This window comes from Hylobates moloch, unplaced genomic scaffold, assembly GCF_009828535.3.
Source record: "Hylobates moloch isolate HMO894 unplaced genomic scaffold, HMol_V3 SCAFFOLD_6, whole genome shotgun sequence".
In the NCBI taxonomy this organism is placed as follows: Eukaryota; Metazoa; Chordata; class Mammalia; order Primates; family Hylobatidae; genus Hylobates; species Hylobates moloch.
In genome coordinates, this window is record NW_026652281.1 from 73,813,281 (window position 1) to 73,840,855 (window position 27,575).

The following is a 27,575-nucleotide window of genomic DNA, read 5'->3' on the forward strand; positions in this document are numbered from 1 at the left end:
ATGAAGTCCAACCCCCCAGGCTCCTCCCCAGATGCCTGCAAAGCTGCAGGCCAGGGTGAGAAGAGCTGCCCTGTCTGCCAGGCCTGTGGAGAGGTCTCAGGTCCAAGGTCTGGCTCAGGGTCTGAGTCAGGGCCTGCACCAAAGCCTGGTGCCATTCCAGGGCCTGGACTGGGGCCCAAAGCTATTCCAGGACCTCAGGCGGGTTCTGGTGCTGTTCCGAGGCCTGGTGCTGTTTCAGGGACTGGCCCAGGTCTAGGGCCTGGGCCAGGAGCTGGGTCCGTACCTGGGCCAGGAGCTGGGTCGGTACCTGGGCCAGGAGCTGGGTCCGTACCTGGGCCAGGAGCTGGGTCCGTACCTGGGCCAGGAGCTGGGTCGGGACCTGGTCTAGGAGCTGGGTCGGGACCTGGGCCAGGAGCTGGGTCTGGACCTGGGCCAGGAGCTGGGTCTGGACCTGGGCCAGGAGCTGGGTCGGTACCTGGGCCAGGAGCTGGGTCTACACCTGAGCCAGAGCTAGGGCCTGGGCTCAGACAGGGGTCTGGGACTGGGCCCAAACCCAGTGAGTCAACAACAACCCCAACACCAGCGCCACAGCAGAAGACTCAAGCCAAACCCACAAAGGCTGCCAGGCAGAAGGTTCTGGTGACTGGAGGAGGAGGCTACCTGGGCTTCAGCCTGGGATCCCACCTGGCCAAGAGTGGCACTTCCGTCATTCTGCTTGACCGCCGCAGACCACAATGGGAACTGTCCCCGGAAACCAAGTTCATCCAGGTACAAGGGACAAGGGTCTTAATAGACTGGGGCAGTGGTGATGATGGTCAGGGGACAGTGTTTGATGTGAAACCTATGGTGTGGAGTTTAGGGGCACAGACCCTGAAGCCAGACTGTTTGAGCTATAGCTCTGGCTCTGGTGCTACCAGCTGGGTAGCTATGGTCACAGAAAGGGGACAACAGTAACTAACACCTACTTCACAGGGTCTCATTGGGAGTTGATGAGACAGTGCACATAAACCTAGCACAGCCCCTGTGACCTAGACAGCATGATGAATGAGCACGGGATGTTGCTCACGGTGCCCTGTAGAATCATTTAGTGAATCCTGCCCCACCAGCCTTTCCTGATGCTACAGAGGCTTGACCTGGGCTGGGTCAGGGGGCCAGCTCTGAGACCAGGCAAGGTACAGAGGTGTTATCTCTTTCCTTGGACTTGAACCCCCTGCCCTCATCTCTTTTTCCTCTGCTGCAGGCTGACGTCCGAGATGAAGAAGCCCTGTACCGTGCCTTGGAAGGGGTGGACTGTGTCTTCCACATGGCTTCCTATGGAATGTCCGGGGCTGAGAAGGTGGGCTTCTCTCACACAACACCTGGAGTTAGACAGAGTGGGGTTCCAGTCCTGGCTCTGCCCTCACGCCCATGCATTCCCTATCATGCTTCACCTACTGTAGGAAGGACTTAGGCTACTCCCACCCTGCATCCTGCATCCATGACACCAAATACCAGTTCTGCCATTTTGGTTTGTTTTTTGTTTTTGTTTTTTTTGAGACTGAGTCTCACTCTGTTGCCCAGGCTGGAGTGCAGTGGTGCAATATCAGCTCACTGCAACTTCCATCTCCCAGGTTCAAGTGGTTCTCCTGCCTCAGCCTCCCAAGTAGCTGGGATTACAGGTGCCACCCACACGCCCAGGTAATTTTTGTATTTTTAGTAGAAACAGGGTTTCACCATGTTGGCCAGGCTGGTCTCAAACTCCTGACCTCAGGTGATCCGCCCGCCTTGGCCTCCCAAAGTGCTAGGATTACAGGCATGAGCCATCGCACCCGGCCCCATTTCTGCCATTTTATAACTGTGTTATCTAGGGCAAGTTTATTTAACCTCTCTGATCCTCTTTCATCATCTGGAAAGTGAGGATATTGCTATTGGTAGTATCACAACCTCTTCAGAGAGCAATGTAATAGTATTCACCAAAACACATGTATACCCGTTGCCTCAGAAATTACACTCATTTGTATATTTGCAGCATTGTTTTTAATAACAAAACACCAGAAATAACCTATCAGTTGAGGACTATTTAAATAAATTGTGTTTTACAGTCAAATTCTAGGCAGCCATTCAAAAGAAAGAGGTAACTCAAAGTGTGCAGGTTAAAAATACAGTTTCCAAGGTGCAAAGCAGTGTTTGGCATTCTCCTGTTTGTTTCCAAAAAAAAGCTAAAGAAACTGTTTATTTCTATAGTCACACATGCTTATATGCTGATATTAATAAGAATAGATTATCTTGGGAAACACTGGAAATTTAACAGTGGCTGCCTCTGGGGAGGGAAAAGGAAGATTTGGAATCAGGAGTGGGAGGGAACCTTCTTTTTCACCATACACTCATTTTACTGTTTGAATTCTTTCTAACCTTGATCACGTTGTCTATGAAACAAAAACAGCCACAACAAGAACAAATATAGAGTCAGGTGCGGTGGCTCACACCTATAATCCCAGCACTTTGGGAGGCTCAGGTGGGAGGATTGCTTGAGCCCAGGAGTTCGAGACCAGCCTGGGCAACATAGTGAGACCCCCCTATCTCTATTTAAAAATAATAAAAGTAAATTTTATTATATTTATTTATTTATTTTTGAGACAGAGTTTCGCTCTGTCACCTAGGCTGGAGTGCAGTGGTGTGATCTCGGCTCACTGCAGCCTCCACCTCCCAGGTTCAAGCAATTCTCCTGCCTCAGCCTCCTGAGTAGCTGAGATTACAGTCACACGCCACCACACGTGGCTAATTTTTGTATTTTTAGTAGAGATGGGGTTTTGCCATGTTGCTCAGACTGGTCTCAAACTCCTGACCTCAAGTGATCCACCCGCCTTGGCCTCCCAAAGTGCTGGGATTACAGGCATGAGAGACCATGCCTGACCAAAAATTTTTTAAAGAAAAAACATAGGCTGGACACAGTGGCTCATGCCTGTAATCCCAACACTTTGAGAGGCCAAGGCAGATGGATCACCAGGAGTTCAAGACCATCCTGACCAACATGATGAAACCCCATCTCTACTAAATAACAAAAATATTAGCCGGGCATGGTGGTGCATGCCTGTAATCCCAGCTACTTGGGAGGCTGAGGCAGGAGAATCATTTGAACCCAGGAGGCAGAGGTTGCAGTGAGCCAAGATTGCACCACTGCACTCCACCCTGGGCAACAAGAGCTAAACTCGGTCTCAAAATAATAATAATAATAAATATAGCTTAAAAATAAGCATGGAGCTCATCTTCTGGTGTGATGAGAATTAAATGAGATCATGGATCAGGAAGCTCTCGCCCTATCCCTGGCCCACAGGAGCCCTCATAGCAGCCTAGTTTTAGTTTTTCACATTCCAGCTCCCTCGTGAGGGCCCAGCCCATATTACCATGTCCACCTTACAGATAGGGAAACTGAGGCTTTGAGAGCAGGAAAATGACCCAACAGGTTCTGAGCCTGTCTTCTATGCCAGGCACTGTACCAGGTCCTCTCAAGTGTCTTATTGAGTCCCGCCCACCAGCCAGGGGAGGAGGTTGGCCCTCACTTTACAAATGAGGTTGCTGAGGGCCAGATGTGTGGGCAGAACCTCCCCTGGCCACCCAGGAAGATGGTGGCAGAGCCAGGCATCCACACTCTGGGTGGGCCTTCGGGATCCCTGCCTCTGAGCTGAACATCCTGCTGCCCCGTCCCACCTGACCCCAAGCTCAGCCTTCCAGCCTCAGCAAGAAGGCATGGGTAGCACCATAACTTTCTCACCTGTCTTGTCTTTTAGCTGCAGAAAGAGCAGATTGAGTCTATAAATGTCGGAGGCACCAAACTAGTGATTGATGGTAGGTGCTCAGATCCGGGTATGACCTGCTGTGCATCTCCCCCTCTCTCCCTTCTCCTGCTGCAGGCCTGGTTCCTAGGGTGTAGGGTCAAAGGGAGGGCCTGTGGGCAGCGCATCCTTCGCGCACTGCAGACCTCCCCAGGGCCCTGCATGGGTATGCCAGTGTGGCCTTAGCATGTCTGGGAACATGAGGACCAGAGTTACCTCTCAGGGCTTAGGGGCTAGAAAAAGAAAAGTTGCCAAAGCTGGCTAGGCATGGTGGCTCACGCCTGTAATCCCAGCACTTTGGGACACCGACGGAGTGGATCACCTGAGGTCAAGAGTTCAAGACCAGCCTGGCCAAAATGGTGAAACCCTACCTCTACAAAAAATACAAAAAATTAGCCAGGCGTGGTGGCAGGTGCCTGCAGTCCCACCTACCTGGGAGGCTGAGGCAGGAGAATCGCTTGAATCTGAGAGGCAGAGGTTTCAGTGAGCCGAGATCGCGCCACTGCTCTACAGCCTGGGTAACAAGAGCAAAACTCCATCTCAAAATAAATAAATAAATAAAATTTAAAAATAAATAAATAAGGCCAGGCGAGGTGGCTCACGCCTGTAATCCCAGCACTTTGGGAGGCCGAGGTAGGTGGATCACCTGAGGTCGGGAGTTCGGGACTAGCCTGACCAACATGAAAAGACCCCATCTCTACTAAAAATACAAAATTAGCGGGGCGTGGTGGCGCATGCCTGTAATCTCAGCTAATCGGGAGGCTGAGGCAGGAGAATCACTTGAACCTGGGAGGGGGAAGTTGCGGTGAGCCGAGATCGCGCCATTACACTCCAGCCTGGGCACCAAGAGTGAAACTCCGTCTCAATAAATAAATAAATAAATAAATAAAAAGTTGCTAAAGCACCAAAATCGAAGACCCATGTGTGGGCTGCCTGGGCATGTCCTGCCTTATCCCGTATATCTCTGATTCTAGAGTGTCTTTTTCTAAGTCTCCATCCAGTGAGACCTTCTTCTGACTTGTCTCTGGCAAGGTAGCCCAGGGGTCCAGGCCACAATGAGAAAGAATAAGGAGCAGGCCTGGCTCCCAGGGGCCCACAGAGAAGGAACTTGACCTGCACCCTAAGTTAAGGGCAGGAGACTCTTCCCTCCTGAACAGCTGTAGATTCTGGGGAGGGTCCCAGGGGTCCAAGTTGTGTGTTGAAAACTTGGTAGAGATCTGCATGACACCTCCTCAGCCGACTCTATGCTCACTTGTGTCCCGTGTGTGTGTCTGTGTCTTTGCGTGTGTGTGTGTATTTGTTGCTATGCGCACCTGCTGCTGCAGTCTGTGTTCGCCGGCGGGTTCCAAGGCTCATCTATACCAGCACCGTCAACGTTGCATTTGGTGGGAAGCCCATAGAGCAGGGCGATGAGGACTCCGTGCCGTATTTCCCACTGGACGAGGTACCTGTCTTCCGGGAGAGGTGGGCGGGGCCCGCGGGCCTGGGACCCACAGCTCAGAGGGTAGGGATGGGTGGAAGCAGGGTTGGTTTCACAACTCAGGATGCGTCCTAGCAGGAAGGGGCCCCCAAAACTGGGTGGCATCAGCACTCTCCTGTTTAAGTTGGTCACACCTGCAGGGGCATTGAAATCAGATAGGTCTGGCCTTAGCCTCAACCTGGCCACATTCTACCCATGTGACCCTGACCCTGAGCAAATCACTTAAGCCCTTTGAGCCTCTGTTTGTTTGTTTTTTTTCTTTTCTTTTCTTTTTTTGAGACAGAGTCTCACTCTGTCACCAGGCTGGAGTGCAGTGGCGTGATTTTGGCTCACTGCAACCTCCACCTCCTGGGTTCAATAGATTCTCCTGCCTCAGCCTCCCAAGTAGCTGGGATTACAGGTGCATGCCACCACAACCAACCAATTTTTGTATTTTTAGTAGAGACAGGGTTTCACCATGTTGGCCAGGATGGTCTCCATCTCTTGAACTCATGATCTGCCAGCCTCAGCCTCCCAAAGTGCTGGGATTACAGGCGTGTTGTCTGTTTGTTTTGTTTTGTTTTGAGACAAGGTCTTGCTTTGCTCTGTCACTCAGACTGGAGTGCAGTGGCACGATCTCAGCTCACTGCAACCTCCGCCTCCCGGGTTCAAGTGATTCTCCTGCCTCAGCCTCCCCAGTAGCTGGGACTACAGGCGTGTACCACCACATCCAGCTAATTTTTGTATTTTTAGTGGATACAGGTTTCATTGTGTTGCCCAGGCTGGTCTCGAACTCCTGGGCTCAATCGATCCTCCCTCCTGGGCCTGTCAAAGTGCTGGAATTACAGGCATGAGCCACTGCACAGAAGCCTCTGTTTCTTCAACCCAGCATGGTAACACTATTGCCATGGGGTTGTGCAGAGCAGGAAATAAGATAACCAATGTGAAATGCCATGTGAACACAAAAGAGCCACGTGTAGGTAATTCATCCAGCATGTGTCCAGCATCAGCCTTGCAAGGACAGGTGTCTGGGGCTGGCAGGAGCCTCCCTGAGTCGGGCTGCCCCTGGTCATTGTTACTGCTCTGAACCCAGTGCTCCTCTGCTCCTGTGGCTCTGGAAGGAGATGCACTATTCTCCCGCCCAGGAGGAGAGGAAAGGCCATGGGGCTCAGGGCCTGGCCATATGCCAGTGGGAGTCCCCAGGGAAGGTGCAGCCCTGGGGCTGGGCCAGGCTGGGTAGGCATTTCCAGCAGCATTGCTGACTCTCTCTGGTGGTTCTGTTTTTCCCGGCCTCTGGCAGCACATAGACCACTACTCCCGAACCAAAGCCATCGCCGACCAATTGACCCTCATGGCCAATGGGACGCCTCTCCCAGGTGAGTATCATGGAGCTCTGCTTATACCAAATGCACCTGCCCACTGCTGCCTCCTCCAAAATACATGTGTGATTCATGCTAACATGTGTCTGAGGCCCACCTTCCTTCCAAAGGATGGTTTCCCAGGGCCTTGCCCATTCATCATTCAGCACATTCTGAGCACCTGCTGCGTGGCTGAAACCCACCAGGGATACAGCCCGGAAGAAGTCAGGCTTAGTATCTGCCCTTACATAGCTCACAGCCAGGTGAGGAAGAGACTTGAGCAAACCCAAGTCTGGCTCTCTTTTCTCCTGCGCAGGAGTGTATCCAGCTCTAGGGGCCCTCTTTAGACAAGAGTACCAAATTATGAGTGTGGAATGAGATAGAACACTCTGGAAGGGCCTTGCAAGGGAGAGGCCCAAAAGCTCGAGCTTCAGTAACTTCCCAGAAGAGTCTACCTTGGCTGTCTTAGTTATTTATTTGTTTTAGAGATAGGGCCTTGCTCTGTTGCCCAGGCTGGAGTGGAATGGCACAATCATAGCTTACTGCAGCCTCAAACTCCTGGGCTTAAGTAATCCTCCTGCCTCAGCCTCCCAAGTGGCTGAAACTGCAGGTGTGTGCCACCACACCAGGCTTATTTTAAATTTTTTGTAGAGATGGGGTCTCACTATGTCATCCACACTGGTCTCAAACTCCTGGCCTCAAGTGATCTTCCTGCCTGAGACTCCCAAATGCTGGGATTACAGGCATGAGCCACCAGGCCTGGCCTTGGCTGCCTGTATATATTGCCTCTTCTGGTTATAGACGAGTAAAAATAGAATGCAAATCGTCCATATTTCTTGAATGCACACTACATGCCAGGCCCTATTTTGCATGCTATTTTTTTCTTTAAAATACAATTATTAATCTCTTATTTTTTTTTCTTTGAGAAGGAGTCTTGCTCTGTCACCCAGGCTGCAGTGCAATGGTGTGATCTTGGCTCACTGCAACCTCTGCCTCCCGGGTTCAAGCAATTCTCCTGCCTCAGCCTCCCGAGTAGCTGGGACTACAGGTGCATGCCACCACACCTGGCTAATTTTTGTATTTTTAGTAGAGATGGGGTTTCACCATGTTGGTCAGTCTGGTCTAGAACTGCTGACCTCAAGTGATCCACCTGCCTCGGCCTCCCAAAATGCTAGGATTATAGTCATGGGAGTCTGTGAGCCACCGCACCAGGCCCCATTCTTTATTCTACTTTTCCCTTTACTTTAATTTTATCTCATTTTTTTATGGACTCTCCTCCCACAGGTTGCTAACTTTATATGCAAAGGTCTGATTAACCCTTCACAACACCCCTTTTAGGTAAAAACCATAGATATCCCTTGCTTTCTAAGCTTCAGAGCCAAATTTATTCAAATAAGTTTCGTGCTATCCAAATTATCACTACTTGGGCCAGTGCGGTGGCTCACGCCTGTAATCTCAGCACTTTGGGAGGTGGAGGTGGGTGGATGGCTTGAGTTTAGGAGTTCGAGACCAGCCTGGAGAACATGGCAAAACCGTGTCTGTACAAAATATATATATATGTGTGTGTGTGTATATGTATATATATACACATATACATATATACACATACATATATATGTATACATACACATATCTATACACATACATATATATGTATACATACACATATATATACACACACATATATATATAGCTTTCTAAAATTCAGAAAGTAAAAAGAATCAGATAACTTGGTTTCCCTTCACTATCAAAACTATCTAAACTTGAGAGCCAAGTAGATTTGGAGAGTCGGGGACTTAAAAATTATAATCCTCACTGGGGGCGGTGGCTTACACCTGTAATCCCAGCACTTTGGGAGGCTGAGGCGGGCAGATCACAAGGTCAGGAGTTCAAGACCAGCCTAGCCAATATGGTGAAACCCCGTCTCTACTAAAAATACAAAAAAATTAGCTGGGCATGGTGGTGCGTCCCTGTAATCCCAGCTACTCAGGAGGCTGAAGCAGGAGAATCCCTTGAACCCAGGGGGCAGAGGTTGCAGTGAGCCGAGATCGTGACACTGCACTCCAGCCTGGGCGACAGAGCGAGACTCCATCTCAAAAATAATAATAATAATAATCCTCAATGTACAGGTGAGAAAACAGACAGATGAACTGACCTCACTCAAGATCATCCTGCTGTTAGGTGGTAGAAGGTGGGATTTGAACCCCAGGAGAGTTTAACACCAGAGCCTGGGGCCTAATCACTGTGCAGTGCTGCAGCCCCAGCTGAGCAGGTCCCTGAGCATTGACTCTTTTCCCTAAAATCTTCCCCACCCCCTACCCCCCACCCCACTCCCCATCACCCTGGGCCAGTTAGGCCTGGACCCCTGATCCCAGTAGAAATATCCAGCTGTTCTCCCAGGAGTTTCAGCCTTGTGTAGTTGAATAATATTTTCTCTACCTGGGGCCTCTGCCGGCCAGCCCAGTAGCCTGTACTCTAGACACCTAATCCTCCAGCCAAGAATTATTTATATGAGCATCTGCAGCTTTCCGTGGTCAGGAGAGTCATGGATACCCTGGCCCTCCGTGAAGTAGCTGTTCAATGCTCCGCCTGCCAAAGTCAGCTGCAACCCGACCTCCCCCACTATGCCCAGGTGACCCAGAGTTTAAAATTAGCTGCAAGCTGTTTACAGGAAAGCTCACCCAATACCTGCCTTCCAGGAGTCCCGCTGCAGTCACCTGGGGTCATTTCCACTCCCTACTATCCAAGCAGGTTCCTGAGACTGTTCTGACTCAGGGCAGAGGTCTGTAGTCCTGGGAGCAGAGTCCTGAGGCGTGCAGATCCTAGCTCAGTGTTAATGCAGTTATGTCCTCCCGTCTTCTGTCTCTGGGTGTGTTAGTATCCTGTGGCTGCTGTGACAAATTATGCCACCCAAACTCGATGGCTTAAAACAATAGAAATGGGCTGGGCATGGTGGCTGACACCTGTAATCCCAGCACTTTGTGAGACCAAGACGGGAGGGTTGCTTGAGCTCAGGAGTTCAAGACCAGCCCAGGCAACGTGGCAAAACTCCATCTCTACAAAAAAATACAAAAATGCCCTGGTGTGGTGGTGCACACCTGTACTCCCAGCTACTCAGGAGGCAGAGGTGGGATGATCACCTGAGCCCAGGGAGGTCAAGATGACAGTGAGCTGTGACCCTCTCTCAAAAACAAATGAACAAAAGACAATCATTTCTTCTCTCACCATCCTGGAGGCCAGAGTCTGAAATCAAGGTGTCAGCTGGGCTGTACTCCTGGAGGCTCAAGTAGGCTGTACTCCTCCCTTTTTTTTTTTCCTTTGAGGCAGAGTCTCACTCTGTCGCCCAGGCTGGAGTGCAGAGGCATGATCTTGGCTCACTGCAACTTCCACCTCCTAGGTTCAAACAATTCTCCTGCCTCAGCTTCCTGCGTAGTTGGGATTACACACATGCGCCACCATGCCCGGCTAATTTTTATATTTTTAGTAGAGATGGGGTTTCACCATTGGCCACGCTGGTCTCGAACTCCTGACCTCAGGTGATCAGCCCACCTTGGCCTCCCAAAGTGCTGGGATTACAGGCATCAGCCACCGTGCCCGGCCTGCACTCATTCCTTGTTTCAACCCATTTCTGGTGGCCCTGGGCATTCCTTGGTTTGTGGCTGCATCGCTCCAGCCCCTGCCTCTGCCTTCGCATCACCTTCTCCTCTTTTCCATCTGTCTCTTCTCTGTGAGTCTTTTAACGACGCTTGACATTGGATAGAGGGCCTCCCTGGATATCTCAGGAAGATCTCATCTCGACATCCTCAATGACATCAGCAACGATCCTTTTTCCAACTAAGGTGACATCACAGATTCTGGGGCATGGACATATCTTTTGGGGGCCACCACTTAACCCACTGCACTGGGCCTCAAGGTAAAGTGAGGGGCTCAGAGGATGTAGCAGTCAGGGCATTTGGTTATGACTCAGAGACACTGGCCCTGGCTCATTTATGGGGGGAAAGGGAACTTATCTGGGAAGGATGTGGGCTAGCTTCTGGAAAATAGACTTCTAGAAACACGACCACCAGAGCTTCGAAAGGACAGTGTTAAGGCAGCTTCAGGGACCTGGGTGGCAGGAACTGATGACCAGTCTCCTCTGGGTGACTCCACTCCTAGGATTTTAGGTCCTGGTGTCAATGATGTCAAGAGTCCCCGTCTTGACATCATGGGTGAGAACATTCCATGGCCACCTTCTAGACTGATGGTCCCCCAAGACCTCATGCAGAGGGGAGGGGTTCCCCAAAGGAAAGCAGTCATGGAGGATGACCCACCCTGGGATTCTATACCGAGGTTCAGCTCCTTTGGGAACCTGAGCCTTGGGAGGGAAAGTGAAACCTCTCACCAAGAGGCTCCGTTTTAGTTGAGAAGCTGGGGCTGGGAGTTAATTAATTTATAAAATTAAGGTGGGGCACGGTGGCTCACCTGTAATCCCAGTACTTTGGGAGGCTGAGGTGGGAGGATTGCTTGAGCTCAGGAGTTCAAGACCAGCCTGGGCAACATAGGGAGACCTTATCTCTATTAAAAATTAAAAAAAAAAAAAAGACAGCCGAGTGTGGTGGCATGAGCCTGTAGTCCCAACCACTTGGGAGACTAAGGTAGGATGATTGCTTGAGCCTGGGAGGTTGAGGATGCAGTGAGTCATGACACACCACTGCATTTCAGCCTGGGTGACAGAGTGAGACCCTGTCTCTAAAAATAATTAATTAAATAAGTCATTTTAGGCTGGATGCAGTGGCTCACACCTGTAATCCCAGCACTTTGGGAGGCTGAGGTGGGTGGATCACCTGAGGTCAGTTCAAGACCAGCCTGTCCAACATAGCAAAACTCCTCCTCTACTAAAAATACAAAAATTAGTGGGGCGTGGTGGCGGGTGCCTGTAATCCCAGCTACTCGGGAGGCTGAGGCAGGTGAATCGCTTGAACCGGAGAGATGGAGGTTGCAGTGAGCCAAGATTGTGCCATTGCACTCCAGCCTGTGCGACAGAGCAAGACTCTGTTTAAAAAAAAAAAAAAGTCATTTTAAATATTTTCTTAAAATCTTTTTTAAAAATAGTTATAGTGTTCTATAGCACTATATAGTGACTATAATTAGCAACTATTTATTGTGTACTTTCAAAAGCTAAAAGAGTGGATTTTTTTTTCTTTGGGACAGGGTCTCGCTCCGTCGCCCAGGCTGAAGTGCAGTGGCGCTATCATGGCCCACTGCAGCCTCAAACTCTTGGATTCAAGTGATTCCCCCACCCCAGCCTCCAAGAACGTTGGGACTGTAGGTGCACACCATGGTGCCTGGCTAATTTTTTTTTTTTCTTTGTCAGAGGTGGGGTCTCACTTTATTGCCCAGGCAGTAGATGTGAATGTTCCCAAGACAAAGAAATGATAAACATTTAAGGTGATATTAATAAATAAGCTCATTACCCTGATTTGATCATTACACACTGTATTCATGTAGGTAAAAACCTTAGGTATCCCTTACGCTCTAAACTTCAGAGCCAAAACATCACACCTTACCCCACAAATATGTACAATTATTATATGGCAATAAAAATAAAATTTTTTTAAATCTTAAACATGAATTATGAGGATAAACTGAATACTTTGTAGGTGTTATTTTATTTTATTTTATTTTTAATAAATAGTAGACACTCAGTCTCACTATGTTGCCCAGGCGGGTCTCGAACTTCTGGGCTCAAGCAATCCTCCTGCCTTGGCCTCCCAAAGTGCTGGGATTACAGGCTGAGCCACTGCTCCCAGCTAGTAGTGGGTGTTCTTAAGACTGACATATGTCTGTGGCAGCCCTTCAGACTGTACCCCCAGACTGCCCCAGGAGAGACATGTTCACCTGCTTCTGCCATTTGGGTCCCTCCAGTGGAGAATTTGGGAAGCCCTAGACTGAACTCTGTCAGGGTCTGGGGAGCTCCGCTGAGATAGAGCAGTGAAAGGGGTACAGACCCCGGCTCTTTCCTTTCTCCGTTGATTGGAAAGTGTAGCAGCTGCTGCCACTTCCAAAGCACCCATTTCCATGTGAGGAAACCAAGGCTGAGTTGGCTAAAAGACAGGGTTCACTGTTTGCCTTACCGCTGAGAAGCGGAGGTATTAGTGGAAACGGTGTGGACCTCAGGTCCCCATCTCAGCTCCACTGCGCTGATCTGTGTGACTGGAAGCAAATCACATCCCTTCTCTGAGCCGTGGTTCTTTTATCCATAGGCAGAGACTGTAACATCTCCAACCTTGGCATATCAGAGCACCAGGAACATAGAAGGACCTCTCTGAGAGTCCTTGTCTCTTAGATATCTATGATATAGTCCTTATCTATACATAAGGACCTCTCCTGGTCCTTATCCAACTGATGATTAGAAAAAGGAGAGAACAAGGCTGGGCACCGTGGCTCATGCCTGTAATACTAGCACTTCAGGAGGCCGAGGCGGGTGGATCATCTGAGGTCAGGAGTTCAAGACCAGCCTCGCCAACATGGTGAAACCCCGTCTCTACTAAAAAATACAAAAATCAGCTGGGCATGGTTGTGGGCGCCTGTAATCCCAGCTACTTGGGAGGCTATGGCAGGAAAATTGCTTGAACCCGGGAGACGGAGGTTGCAGTGACCCAAGACTGCGCCACTGCACTGCAGCCTATGCAGCAGAGCAAGATTCCATCTCAAAAAAAAAAAAAAAAGAAAAAGAAAGAAGAAGAAAAAGGAAAAAGAGAGACCAAGAGCTATGGGCATGAGGGCGTGTGCATCTATGTGCATCTGTAAACTGGGCACAGTAGTACTCTCAAGGGGCATCAGAGAAAATCACTCTGCCGAGTGCTTGGTAAATAGACCGGCTGTGCAGATGTTTGCATCTGGCTCTTACCTCTGTGACTGCACTGTGAGCACTGGGAGGGCAGGGACAATTTATTGGTCATCCTTACATTCTTCATAGGATCCATCCAGGGTGGGGGGCAGGGGGATTGGAGGTGGGAGTGAGACTCTGAATAGTGTCTGTTGAATGACTGACTGACTAAGAGAATAATAAATTAAATGAGGAAGCCCCTGGGCCGGTCTTCCCCTCTAGCCTGTCCAGGTAAGCACCAGCAGATGGAGGTGGCCTCTCTCTCCCTCTCCCTGTGGGCTGCTCCTCCCCTGACCCCTGACCACGCTTCCCTGTGTGCTAGGAGGAGGCACTCTTCGGACGTGTGTGCTCCGGCCTCCAGGGATCTACGGCCCTGAAGAGCAGAGGCACCTGCCCCGTGTGGCGGTACGTCATCCCCGCCTTCAGGACCCAAGTCAGAGAAGGATCCTGGCCGAGGTGCACACTGGTCGGGCCCTCCCAGCCCATGGTCCCTGCATCAGTCTCGAGGCTAAGTGTCCTGAGCCTGGAACCCTCAGTTCTACAAGATGTCCCTGCCCCCACTGGTCCACAGGCCCCTTGGAGCTCCTGGCAGGAACAGAGCTCTCAGAGTGTATCAGCCAAGGCAAGGCACGGATAGAGGAGCCATAGAATTGTGACCCCAAAAAGGCAGGAGAGAGCCTATTGCCCTCACTCCCACGTGAGCTCCCTGAAGCCTGGATGGTTTATTCCATGCTGGGAGCACAAGTGTCTTCATACAGAAAGCCTCTAAAGGGTTGGGTGCCAGAAATATAGCTACAAGGGGCTATAGGCCCTGTCCTCGAATTTCTCAGGGAGACAGACACCACAGTCACAGCTTCAATGTGTGGAGGGCTGTGGAGAGAGGAGCACAAAAAGATGGGCCTGGCAGGGGAAACTCAGGAGGGCTCCCTGGAGGAAGTGATGTCTGTGTTGTTTGAAAAAAGAAAAAGGAATTAACCAAGGACATGAAGTGGTAGAGAGAAGACAGGCCAAACAGAGGGGACAGCTTGGGCACAAATCTGGAAGTGAGAAAGATCATGACTGTTTTAGGAAGCAGCAAGAGATCCCTGTGGCTGGATCTGATCTGGGAGTGCGGGATCATGAGGAGCCAGAGTTATTGGTGGGGAGAAGTTCCAGTCTGCAGTTTCAAAACATTCCTCTGCTTAGCTATATGTCTTTTTGTTTACAGTCAGGGTCTCACTGTATCACCCAGGCAAGAGTGCAATGGTGCGATCATGGCTCACTGCAGCCTCCACCTCCTGGACTCAAGCGATCCTCCTGCCTTCTGAGTAGGTGTGACTATAAGTGTGCACAACCAGGCCTGATTGACTATTTTTTGTAGAGGTAGGGTCTCATTATGTTGCCCAAGCTGGTCTCAAATTCATGGCCTCAACAATCCTCCTGCCTCAGCCTCACAAGTTGCTGGGATGACAGGCGTGAACCCCTGGACCCAGCAATCATTTTTTTTTTCTTTTGAGTTACCTGGGTTCTTAAGGAATGTGGTCAACCCAGTGACTCTCTCCCCATTCATTTATTCATTCATTCAGTGAATGCTTACGAACTCCTAGTATGTGCCCTGCACTGTTCTAGGTTTGAGGACAGATCAGTGAACAAAACAGATAATTCCTGTCCTTGTGGGGTTTATCTTCTCACATGAAGAGAGAGATAATAAACAATGAACATGTTAAATTTTAAGGTATGTTCAGGCCAAGTGCAGTGGCTCACGCCTATAATCCCAGCACTTTGGGAGGCCGACAGGGATGGATCAACTGAGGTCAGGAGATCGAGACCAGCCTGGCTATCATGGTGAAATCCCGTCTCTACTAAAAATACAAAAATTAGCCAGGCGTGGTGGTGTGCATCTGTAATCCCAGCTACTCGGGAGGCTGAGGCACAAGAATTGTTTGAACCCAGAGGCAGGGGCTGCAGTGAGCCAAGATCACACTACTGCACTCCAGCCTGGGAGACAGAGTGAGACTCCGCCTCAAAAAAAAAAAAAAAAAAAAAAATTAGTCGGGCGTGGTGATGGGCACCTGTGATCCTAGCTACTCAGGAGGCTGAGGCAGGAGAATCACTTGAACCTGGGAGGCGGAGGTTGCAGTGAGCCGAGATTGTGCCATTGCACTCCAGCCTGGGCAACAAAAGCAAAAAAAATCCAGGACTGCGGAAAAAGAAAAATGAAATAGGTGAGGAATTGGGGACTCATTTAGAAAGGGACATTTGAGCATCCATTTGACAGAGGTGACAAAGTCTGAAAGGCTCTTCCTCCAAATACCTTCCAGACAATGGGAACAGTTCATCCAAAGCCCTGAGATGGGAACCTGCAGCAGTGTCCAGGAAGAGCAAAGGGGCGGTGCAGCTGTGGTGGAGCGAGTGAGGGGGTTTGGTAGGAAATGAAGTCACAGAGGAGCTAGGGCCAGATCAGGAAGGGTTTGACAGCCATTGTCAGGACTTCAGCTTCCAGCCTAGCAGGATGGGTGCCCCCGGAAGGTTCTGAGCCATGGAACAACATGGTTGTACTTAGAATTTTTAAAGGTCCTCCTGGCTGGGCACAGAAGCACATGCCTGTAATCTCAGCATTTTGGGAGGCTGAGATGGGAAGATCCCTTGAGCCCAGGATTTCAAGGCTGCAAGCTATGACTGCACCACTGCACTCCAGCCTGGGTGACACACGGAGACTCTATCTCTAAAAATAAAAGGATCCCTGGCTGGGCACGCTGGCTCATGTCTGTAATCCCAGCACTTTGGGAAGCCAAGGCAGGAAGATTGCCTGAGCCCAGGAGTTCAAGACCAGCCTGGGCAACATAGTGAGATCCCCATCTCTACAAAAAAATTTAAAAAGTATCCAGGTGTGGTGGTGTTCGTCTATAGTCCCAGCTACTTGGGAGGCCAAGGCAGGAGGATCGCTTGAGCCTGGGAGTTCGAGGCTGCAGTGATTGCACCACTGCACTCCAGTGTGGGCAACAGAGCCTGACCCTGTCTCTAAAAGAATATAAGCCGGGCGTGGTGGCTCACGCTTGTAATCCCAGCACTTTGGGAGGCCGAGGCGGGCGGATCACGAGGTCAGGAGATCGAGACCACGGTGAAACCCCGTCTCTACTAAAAATACAAAAAAATTAGCCGGGCGTGGTGGCGGGTGCCTGTAGTCCCAGCTACTCGGAGAGGCTGAGGCAGGAGAATTGCTTGAACCCGGGAGGCGGAGCTTGCAGTGAGCCGAGATTGCGCCACTGCACTCCAGCCTGGGCCACAGAGCGAGACTCCGTCTCAAAAAAAAATAAAAAATAAAAAATAAAAGAATATAAAAGAACCAAAGGATCTGGCCCGGTGCGGTGGCTCACACCTGTAATACCAGCACTTTGGGAGGCCAAGATGGGTGGATCACCTGAGGTCAGGAGTTTGAGACCAACCTGGCCAACATGGTGAAACCCTGTCTCTACTAAAAATACAAAAATTAGCCGAGCGTGGTGGTGTGTGCCTGTAATTCCAGCTACTCGGGAGGCTGAGGCAGGAGAATTGCATGAACCCAGGGGATGCAGTTTGCAGTGACCAAGATCTTGCCACTGCACTCCAGTCTGGATAACACAGCAAGAATCTGTCTCAAAAAAAAAGAAACAATCAAAAGATCTGCCTGGCTGGGCAGAGAACAGACTACAGGGGCTGAGGGTGGACAGAGGGGGAACAGTTAGGAAGCAACTGTGGTGTCCAGGTGAAAGGAGGGTGGCTGTCAGAGTGGCGAGAAGCTATCAGATTCTGGACAGATTTTAACAGTTGAGCCAATTGGATTTGCAGGTGGGTTGGACATGGCGTGTAAGACAAGGGGGAGTCAAAGGTGGCTTTAGGGTTTTAACCTGAGTGGTAGAGTGAACTGATCGGTCCACTGGGAAGGGAGGGAGCAGCGGGGTGGGATAGATGATCAGATACTTGCTCCAGGAGCTGGTGAGTTTGAGTTTTCTGTTAGACAACCCGTTGTTGATATTCAGAGAGCACTGGATACATGAGCCTGGAGCAGAGGGGCCTGACCTGGAGCTAGAACCTGGGAAGCCATCAGCACCTAGATGGAATGTAAAGCCACTCCGGACACAAGCCTGTGTTTATCACCCACCCCTCTCCCCAGGGCTACATCAAGAAGAGGCTGTTCATGTTCCGATTTGGGGACCGCAAGGCACGGATGAACTGGGTCCACGTACACAATCTGGTGCAGGCACACATGCTGGCGTCCCAGGCCCTCACCGCGGCCAAGGGCTACGTGGCTGTGAGTCCCCTCTGACGCCCCCAACCACCTTCCCCACAGGGCTGCAGGCAGAACGCCCCATCCCTAGGGGATTTCTGGATGGCACACAAGATTTCCCCCCAACTTAAGAAGGCTGATGGGACTGGGGGGAAGCAGGTAGGTGGGGTGCGGAGTTCTTTATAGAGCATCTTTAGCTCTTCTCTATGGCCATGTGAGGTTGGCGTTGTTGATCCCAGAATAACAGTTGCCAAATGCTAAGCCTCCACACATATTGTCGCATTTAATCTTCACAATAGTCCAAGAGGGAGATCCCATTATTATCCTCCCATTTCTCAGATGAAGAAACAAGTACAGAGAGGTTAAGCAACTCCATGGAGGTCACACAGCCAGTCAGTGTGGTCGTCCTGGAATTCACAGAGAATAGCTTAGGTGTGTCCTCAGGTATTGGGACTACTCCAGATAACTCAGGGTTGGAGCGGCTGCTGGGAGCCATCTGGAAGGGTGGGGCAGGCTGCTGGGGTGAAGGCTGACCGTCCCCTCCCACATTGTCCCCTTCAGAGTGGGCAGGCGTACTACATCAACGATGGGGAGAGCGTCAACCTCTTTGAGTGGATGGCCCCGCTGGTAGGTGCCCAGATGCCCACCCACCCCAAATGATCATTCTGGGATCCCTGACCTTCTCTTCCTTTTTATTAATTTTTTGAGACAGAGTTTCACTCTTGTCACCCAGGCTGGAGTCCAGTGGCACAATCTCGGCTCACTGCAACCTCCACCTCCCAGGTTCAAGCAATTCTCATGCCTCAGCCTCCGGAGTAGCTGGGATTACAGGCACACGCCACCATGCCCGGCTAATTTTTTATATTTTGAGTAGAGATGGGGTTTCACCATGTTGGCCAGGCTGGTCTCAAACTCCTGACCTCAAGTGATCCACCCGCCTCGGCCTCCCAGAGTGCTAGGATTACAGGCGTGAGCCACTGCGCCCTTCTTGTCCTTTTCTATTTCCAAAAAGCCAGAAGATTTCACATTAAAAGACAACTCTTTTCCCAGTGAGGTGGCTCACATCTGTAATCCCAGCACTTTGGGAGGCTAACACAGGAGGATTGCTTGAGGCCAGGAGTTTGAGACCAACCTGGGCAACAAAGCGAGGCCCTCCGTCTCTGCAAAAATAAAAATTCAATTAGGCGGGCATGATGTTGGCGCACCTGTGGTCCCAGTTACTTGGGCGGCTGAGGCGGGAGGATCTCTTGAGCCCAGGAGTTCAAGGCTGCAGTGAGCTATGATTGCACCACTGCACTCCAGCCTGGGTAACAGAACAAGACCCTATCTCTAAAAATCAATCTTTTAAAAAAACAGCTCTGGCAACATTGGAACTGGCTGGAGCCCTTGAGAGGCGCCATGTGCTCCTCAGTTACCTGCAGTTCCCTTCCACCCTGCTTCCAGGCGTTTGTTTTATTTCGTTTTTTTGGGGTTTTTTTTTTTTTTTGAGACAGTCTCACTCTGTCACCCAGGCTGGAGTGCAGTGGTGCCATCTCAGCTCACTGCAACCTCTGTCTCCCAGGTTCAAGTGATTCTCCTGCCTCAGCCTCCTGAGTAGCTGGGATTACAGGTGCACACCACCCTGCTCGGCTAATTTTTGTATTTTTACTAGAGACAGGGTTTCACCATGTCGGCCAGGCTGGTCTCGATGCTTCCAGATTTATGTTGGCTTCCAGCCCTGTGGAGTTTTGCTTATGAGCCACCCGTTACGTGTTGAGGCTCGGAAGGAGGCATGTGGAAGAGACAAAAGCGCAAGGGAGGTGTTTGGCTTTGGGGCCTCCCCACATGGCAGCCTGGGAACTCTGACGTCTTCTCTGAGCAGCCCAGACTCCTAGCAGCCAGGCTTGCATGGAAGGGGTAGACCAGGAAACCCAGGCTAAAGGACACAGGTTTTCTCCTGTCCTGGAGGGTTTTTATGGCAGTGAAGAGCTCACCTTATCCCATGCCAGCCCATTTCTGCTGCATCTCCTACCACCCTCCACACACATGCTGTGTTGTTGCTTATTTTTTCTCTTTAATAACAGAAAAGTCAATTCTGGAAAAATCAGATTCTACATAAATGCCTTGGAGTGTCTCTAGGTATAGACAGATGTAGGTGATAATTAAATTATGTGAATGATCTCAAGTTAAAAAGCTACCTGGCCGGTGTAATGGCTTATGCCTGTAATCCCAGCACTTTGGGAGGCTGAGGCAGGAGGATCACCTGAGGCCAGGAGTTCGAGACCAGCCTGAGCAACACATCAAGACCCCTGATCTCTGCAAAAAAAAATTTTTTTTAACTATCCCATGTTTTCAATTCCTCCTTGGGTTTTCTGGGTCAAGGTGCAGATTTCATTTCAAGACTGGCACAGGCTTGGGATTGGCTGCAGGGTCTGCCCCCTGGTGTGGGTCCGTGGGGAGACAGGAGGTACCTCTGCTGGTCCCCGGTAGAGGGAGCATGTGTTCTTTCCACATCAGCCCCTGAACCACCTGTTCTCACTCCAGGTCATGTTTCTTTGCAGTTTGAGAAGCTGGGGTACAGCCAGCCCTGGATCCAGGTGCCTACTTCCTGGGTTTACCTGACAGGTAAGGAAAGGAGTATGCGTAGTAAAGCCCTCCATGTGCCAGGTGTACCTTGCATGGCCTTAATTGAAACTCAGGGGCCAGGCGCGGTGGCTCACGCCTGTAATCCTAGCACTTTGGGAGGCTGAGGCAGGCAGATCACCTGAGGTCAGCAGCTCCAGACCAGGCTGGCCAACACAGTGAAACCCCATCTCTACTAAAAATACAAAAATCAGCCGGGTGTGGTGGCACACACCTGTATTCCCAGCTCCTCGGGAGGCTGAGGCAGGAGAATTGCTGTAACCTAGGAGGCACAGGTTGCGGTGAGCCGAGATCCCGCCACTGCACTCCAGGCTGGGCGACAGTGTGAGACTGTCTCAAAAGAAAAACAAGAAAAGAAAAAGAAACTCAGGCAGCACCAGGACTAGGGTGAGGACAGTGAGGCACTGTGGTCACAAAATTTAAGGAGGCCGTGCAGCAGCTCCAAGCCTGAGTTTGTACTTGCCTGGTGCCGGAAGCAAGTGCCTCCTTAAATTCCACACCCTAGGTGTCTCACTTCCCTCACCCTAGTCCCACCTGCAAGGCAGCTATGATGGGCCCATTGTAAAGATGAGGTGACCGGAGGCTCTGAGAGGTTAGTGACTTTCTCAAAGTGCCACAGTGAGAAAGCGGGAGAGGCGGAATTCACAACTAGGCTTGGCGGGCTCTTTATGGTGCCGCTGGGAGGTCTCATGCCAGTCAGGAGGAGAGGGAACCCTGGCGCTGTTCTGTCCCCCAAGGTCACCCTGAAGTTAGGGCTACTTTAGGACAAACGGAGGCTCCATTTTGATCCTAGATTCTCCTCCTGTCCCTGAAGGTCAGTCTCTGCTCCCACCTCCACCCCCGACAATGCGTCTTCGCTGCTGCCCTTCCCTCTGTCCCCAGCACCCATCCAATGGCCTCTTCCCAGCTGGAAGGCAGAGCAGGCTTCAGACATGGAGTGACCAGCCTGAGGGGATGGTGGCCCTCCAGTCCCAAATAGCTGTGTTCCAGGGACTCCTTGGCAGGATCTCTTGTGTTTTAAATGCATCGAGTGGCTTGCCATTAAAAGCAGGGATTTGCAAATTTCTGTTCACCAGGGAACACATGCAGGGCAACTTCTCATGCACAGCATTGCCACAGTGATTGGGACTCCTGGCCCTGAGCCACGGCCGATGGCACTTGGAGAGGATTGTAAATGCGTTCCCAGTTCCCAGTGGGCTAACAGTAATTCAGTGCTTCTCAACCAGGGCTGCACTTCACAGTCACCTGGGAGCTTTTAAAATAGAGAAATGTCTCAGCCACACCACTGACCAATTAAATTGGGATTGGCAGGGAGGAAGTGGAAGGGAAGCATCAGTATTTTTTTTTTTTTAGAGTTAGGGTCTTGCACTGCCGCCCAGGCTAGAGTGCAGTGGCATGATCATAACTCACTGCAGACTCAACCTCCTGGGCTCAAGCAATTCTCTGCCTCAGCCTCTCAAGCCTCTAGGACTGCAGGCTCCTACCACCAGGCCCAGCTAATTTTTATACTTTAGTAGAGATGGGGTCTTGCTATGTTACCCCAGCTGGTATCGAACTCCTGGCCTGAAGCGATCCTCCCACTTCAGCCTCCAGAGTAGTGGAGGTAACAGGCATGCACCTCCATGCCTGGCTATTTTAAAAAATTTTTTAGAGATGAGGATGTCTCATTTTGTTGTCTAGGCTGGTCTTGAACTCCTGGCTTCAAAAGATCCTCCCTCCTCAGTCTCTTATGCTGGGATTACAGGCATGAGCCACCACACCTGGTTCTCACCAGTATTATTTTTAAATTAGTCCCACATGCAGCCCAGTTTGAGAACTGTTACTCCAACCTCTTTCTCTCCTACTCCAGAGAGCACTGGAGTAGAAGTGAGAGAGAGATTATTATATGGATAACTTTGAATCTGTTCAGATTTATTTAAAAACTTCAGTCCTTTAATTTTTTTTTCCTTTTTCTGGAGAACGGCATCTTGCTATATTGCCCAGGCAGGTCTCGAACTCCTGGGCTCAAGCTATCCTCCCGCCTCTTGCCTCCCTGAGAGCTGGGATTACAGGCGTGAGCCACCGCGCCCGGCCTTTTTTTTTTTTTTTTTTTTTGACAGAGTCTCATTCTGTTGCCCAGGCTGGAGTGCAGTGGTGCAATCTCGGCTCACTGCAATCTCTGCCTTCTGGGTACAAGCGATTATCCTGCCTCAGCCTCCCCAGTAGCTGGGATTACAGGCACGTGCCACCACGCCTGGCTAATTTTTGTATTTTTAGTAGAGATGGGGTTTCACCATGTTGACCAGCCTGGTCTCGAACCCCTGATCTCAGGCAATCCTCCCGCCTCAGCCTCCCAAAGTGCTGGGATTGCAAGCGTGAGCCACTGCACCCAGCCTGGTCATTTAATATTAAAAACAAATTACTTGTGACATATTTCACAGCTAAACAAGGCACCCCAGCACAGGCTGCTGATTTAAAGGAATCCAGTGACTTCTGCAAAGTGACCTCTAGCAAAGCAAATGGTGCCCCCCATTGATTTGTCCCCAAGGACCTCCCTGGAGTTTGCATAATGTGAGGCCCCTGGTCACTGGCCCCCTCCTTCCCTGCAGCGGCAGTGATGGAGCGCCTGCATCTGGCCCTGAGACCCATCTGCAGCCTCCCACCACTGCTCACTCGGAGTGAGGTAAGTGGGCTGCTGTTATGGGAGCCTAGGCCCTGCTCCCCATCCCTCCCTTCCTACCTCTCCCCACCATCCCCACTGCTGCCACTCCTTACCCCTTTGACACCATGATGACAGATGCTTGTCTGAAGTCTCAGAACTTTCCATGTGGGCCCAAAGCTGGTGATAGCTCTGTTATGATCACCCCAACCTCTGGGCTTTTGCTGAGGCTGAGCTTTCTGGGTCTGAAATGTGACAGCTCCAAGCCCATCCATCATCCCTGTTTCTTCATTCATAAGCATCTTGTCTTTCCAGCCAGACTGGAGGTTCCCAAAGGCAAGTTTCAGGCCATTCACTTCTTTGAATGCTACCAATCCCACCAACTCTCAACACACACACACATACACACACACACACACACACACACACACACAACAGCCTGGTGGTCCTAGGCTCATAGTTCATGCTTACTGAATAATGAGTATATATTAAGTACCTACTGTATACAGAATATAATTATTTTTATGAAACAGGGTCTCACTATGTTGTCCAGGCTGGTTTCAAACTCGTGAGCTCAAGAGATGCTCTTGGCCAGGTGTGGTGGCTCGCACCTGTAATCCCAGGGCTTTGGGAGGCTGAGACGGGAGGATCACTTGAGGCCAGGAGTTTGAGACCAGCCTGGGCAACATAGCAAGACCTCATCGCTACAAAAAATTTTTAAATTAGCCAGGCAAGGTGGTGCATGGCTTTAGTCCCAGCTCAGGTGGGGGATTACTCGAGCCCAGGAGTTCAAGGCTGCAGATTGCACCACTGTACTCCAGCCTAGGCAACAGATGGAGACCCTGCCCCTAAAAAAAAAAGAGATTCTCCCCCCTCAGCCTTCTAAATTGCTGAGATTACAGGCATGCGCCACCATGCCTGCCTCAAAATACTATTCTCATAATGATGATGATGCAGGTTTATATTTGCTTAGTCAAAAGAGAGGATGTTTTCATCGCAGATTGTAAATAGCAAAGTAATTGCTGGTATTTGAGGTTATTTGCAAAAATCCTTCCAGTCCAGTTGGGCACGGTGGCTGACACTTCTTCCCAGCACTTTGGGAGGCTGAGGGGGTGGATGACCTGAGGTCAGGAGTTTGAGACCAGCCTGGCCAACGTAGTGAAACCCTGCCTGTACTAAAAATACAAAAATTAGCTGGGCGTGGTGGCACATACCTGTAGTCCCAGCTACTCAGGAGGCTGAGGCAGGAGAGTCGCTTGAACCTGGAAGGTGGAGGTTGCAGTGAGCTGAGACTACACCATTGCACTCCAGCCTGGGTGACAGAACAAGACTCCATCTAAAAAAAAAAAAATTCCTTCCAGTCCACTCTCGTTTTATTGTCTCTGATGCCCTAAGTTAAAAAGGTCAAAAAAAATCATGATCTCCATTTTATGAGGAAAAATTGAGCACTAGGAAAATTGTTGATTTGTCCAAGGCCACACCATACTGGAATTGGCTTCAGACTCCATGTTCAGTGCTCTTTAACAAGGGGAGTCAGAGGGGAAGAGTGGAGAATGGGCCACAGAAAGAAGTAGTCACCTATGGCTTCTCCTTTTAGCCATCCGGATCAGTGGAGGAGAGAATAAGATGATACTGACAATCTCTTGAGTTGTGACAATATGCCAGGCACTGTGCTTTATCTCATTTAACTGAGTTGTAGACGCCATTGTCCTCTCCATTTAGAGAGGAAGAAATGAGACACACAGTGAAATAACCTGCCTGTGATCATTCACTTAAATGGTAGAGTTGGGATTTGAACCCAGACCTCAGTGATTTCAAGCTTAACCATTAGCTTGTGAAAATACATCAGGAATCACATCCACATAAAATAGCTGCCAGGGTGTAGCTGAATTGCGGTCAGGCAGGGACTTGGCTGCTCTCCCTCTTGTTTAACTTGGGGATTTCCTTGTTCAGCTCAGGGGCGGTGTCCTTAACTGTGGAAGTTCCTTGGCTGTGGCTCGGGTACCCTCTGCTGGTCAATCTGTGACACACCAACCAACCCTCCAGTTTGACTTTATAGCCTTTTATACATTTAACATAAATGTTACCAGGCGCTGTGCTGAGCAATGGAGGCAAGAAGACATAGTCCTTGCCCTCAGTGGGCTCCTAGTCCAAAGGGGAAGACAGCCCACTAACCAGGCAACTCAACACTGTAATTAGAGCCATTCTTGGGAAAATCGCGAGAAACTCCAGTGCACACAGAAGAGGCGCCTAGGCCAACTCTGAGGCAGTCAGAGAAAGCTTCCCAGAGGAGGTTACATCTAGAGACATCTAGGTGTATTAGGGACCCTGCTTATCTAGCGTAACTCAACTCCTGTGCTCCCCAAAGCCCTGCACTTACTGACTGGGATAAAAAGGGACAAATACTGGCCTCTCTCCTCACCCCCCATTAAGCATCCAAGACCACAGGTTTGACCCCAGGGGCTGTTTCAGTGCCATGGGAGAATCCAGCAAGCAGCTGGGGGATTCTTCCCCAGGGTCCGGCTGAGGAACAAGAGAGGAAGAAATGAGTCAGGTGGGAGAGCATCTCCAGGTGCCAGCACAGCAGGGAAGAAATTAGGCTAGAACCTGGCTCCCCTGTGTGACCCCAGGCAAGTCACTCAACCTCTCTGACCTTTTTCCAAGTATGCACAGAACAGATAGTGCTAGTACCACCTTAGAGGATTAAATGAGGTAGGGCATAGAAAGGATTTAGTCCAGGCCAAGTGCAGGGTGTGTGTTCCTTAACTGATAGCTATCATTACTACCCTTGAAACCAGTGGGACCCAAGCCATCTGGCAGCAGGGGAAATACAGCTTAGACCCTGGAGAGCATTCAGTTCTGCATAATCGAATTCCTCTCTTAGGGAAGCTTAGTTAATAACCGAGGGCATGAAGGTTGTGACTGGGGCCCGCCTGGCCACAGTTGGTCTGGGGTTGGGAGCAGGAAGCCAAGGTCGTTTCCTGCAGATGTTTCTGGCAGGCGTTCACCTTCTCCTAGCGGATGCCTAAGAATGTATCAAGGGCCTCCTGAGTCCCAGCGCCGTGCTAGGCCGGGAAGATGAGTGTAGGGGTGAGACCTTTGCTTCTTAGGGACCAAAGAGTTAAACAGGGTGCGAATTCAGTGGGGCTGGAGGGGGCGACGCAGAGGCGGCACCCTCCAATAAAAATGAACATGTAAGGAAGAAAGGAAGACCTCTTTAATGAGGGTATCGCAGGAACAAGACGCTGCACTCGGGTCCTTTTAAATTGCTGTGTAATGGAGGGGAAATCCCTGCCGTCTCTTTTCCCTTTCCGTAAACAACGAGGTAGAGGATGCCCTCCTCCCACGAGCCCCGCCCTCGGATGCCCTGCCTGTCCCTGCAGGTGCGCAGCGTGGCCGTGACGCACACCTTCCAGATAGCCAAGGCCCGCGCCCAGCTCGGCTACGCGCCGGACAAGTTTAGGTTCGCCGACGCCGTGGAGCTATACGTGCAGTCCACGACCTGGCGGCCCCGCGGCTCCACGGCGCGGACCCTCCTGCGGCTGTTGCTCGGGCTGCTGCTGTTCCTCGGCTTGCTCGCCCTGGCCCTGCACTTCCTAGGCCTGCAGCCTCTGCACGCCGCCGTGCAGCGCCTGTGACCGTCTGCCGCCCGCCAGGGTCGGCCGTGCTGCACCCTCGCCCACGCCCGGCTCCCTGGGCTTGTACTCCAGCCCCTGCCCAGCCTTCTGGGTTTGAGCACGCCTCCGCTCCGCCCCTTAAATCCTGGTCACGCCCCTGATCCGCCCCGACGCCTAGCCCCGAGTCCCTTTCCATGTTTTGGCCACGCCCTTGACCTGCCCTTCAAATTGGGCACGCCTTCTTACCCGCTCACTGATTTCCTGGCCTAGCCCCTGAGCAGACCTCCAGACCTAGCCCCGCCCCCATTTTATAACCCCGCCTCTGCTTCACGGCTTGGGCACGCCTCTTCCCCGCCCCCTGACTTCAGGGTCTAGTCCTGAGCCTATCTCCAGGCCTAACCCCGCCTTCATGTAATAGCCACGCCCCTTCCCGCCCTTCCAAGTTTGGGCACGCCTTCTGAGTCCTGGTCACGCCCCTGCCCGCCCCCTGAATCTTGCCTACGTCCATGACCCTCCCTCCAGGCCCCGGCCCTGCCCCTTTTTTCCTCCCTCCGGCCTCCCCTGGTTACTGATATGGGCCAAGGCTCACACCTTTCTCCGACTTCTGGACCTTCTCCTAGTCCCTGCCCAGTCCCGGCCCACCCTCAGATTCTCCCCCATTCTGGTTTCGCCCCCTTTCTGGTCCTCCCCGCGCGCTTGAGCCCACCCCTTGGCTTCTCCTTTTGGGTCTGTCCTTGCTCCTCCCTCTGGACCCAGTCCCGCCCTTCTCGCGTGTAATTGGGTCCTGGCCCTGCCCCCTCCCTCTCTGGCTTCACCCCTTTCCAGCTCCGCCTCCTGGGTAGGTTCTCCCCGGAGCCAGGCTGCCGCGTCGCTACGGGCTAACGCAGGCTTGGGTGGCGTTCATTCACACAAATCTGTATGTTGATAGCCAGGGATTGGGGAAAAACTGAGACTC

General features: G+C 51.1%; 1 protein-coding gene across 2 annotated transcripts; it reads left to right on the top strand.

Moving 5' to 3' along the window:
- Positions 1 to 27,575, top strand: SDR42E2 (short chain dehydrogenase/reductase family 42E, member 2). 2 transcript variants are annotated; one of them, XM_032155920.2, is made up of 12 exons: positions 1 to 55; positions 584 to 768; positions 1,241 to 1,336; positions 3,768 to 3,825; positions 5,138 to 5,256; positions 6,572 to 6,647; positions 13,820 to 13,902; positions 17,630 to 17,767; positions 18,305 to 18,370; positions 20,284 to 20,347; positions 22,954 to 23,027; positions 26,387 to 27,575. In XM_032155920.2, exons 1-12 carry the CDS (start codon positions 1 to 3, stop codon positions 26,639 to 26,641), a joined length of 1,269 nt encoding a protein of 422 aa, XP_032011811.1. In that variant the 3' UTR covers positions 26,642 to 27,575. The 2 variants fall into 2 exon arrangements, with proteins under 2 accessions (XP_032011811.1, XP_058296404.1); XM_058440421.1 differs by having other exon boundaries at positions 1 to 768.

Bases quoted from the DNA above. Each gene is read 5' to 3' on its own strand.
- SDR42E2 (XM_058440421.1), top strand. From the start codon at position 1: ATGAAGTCCAACCCCCCAGGCTCCTCCCCAGATGCCTGCAAAGCTGCA. The intron at 13,903-17,629 runs GTACGTCATCCC...CCCTCTCCCCAG, and splicing joins GGCACCTGCCCCGTGTGGCG to GGCTACATCAAGAAGAGGCT. The intron at 20,348-22,953 runs GTAAGGAAAGGA...CCTTCCCTGCAG, and splicing joins TTCCTGGGTTTACCTGACAG to CGGCAGTGATGGAGCGCCTG.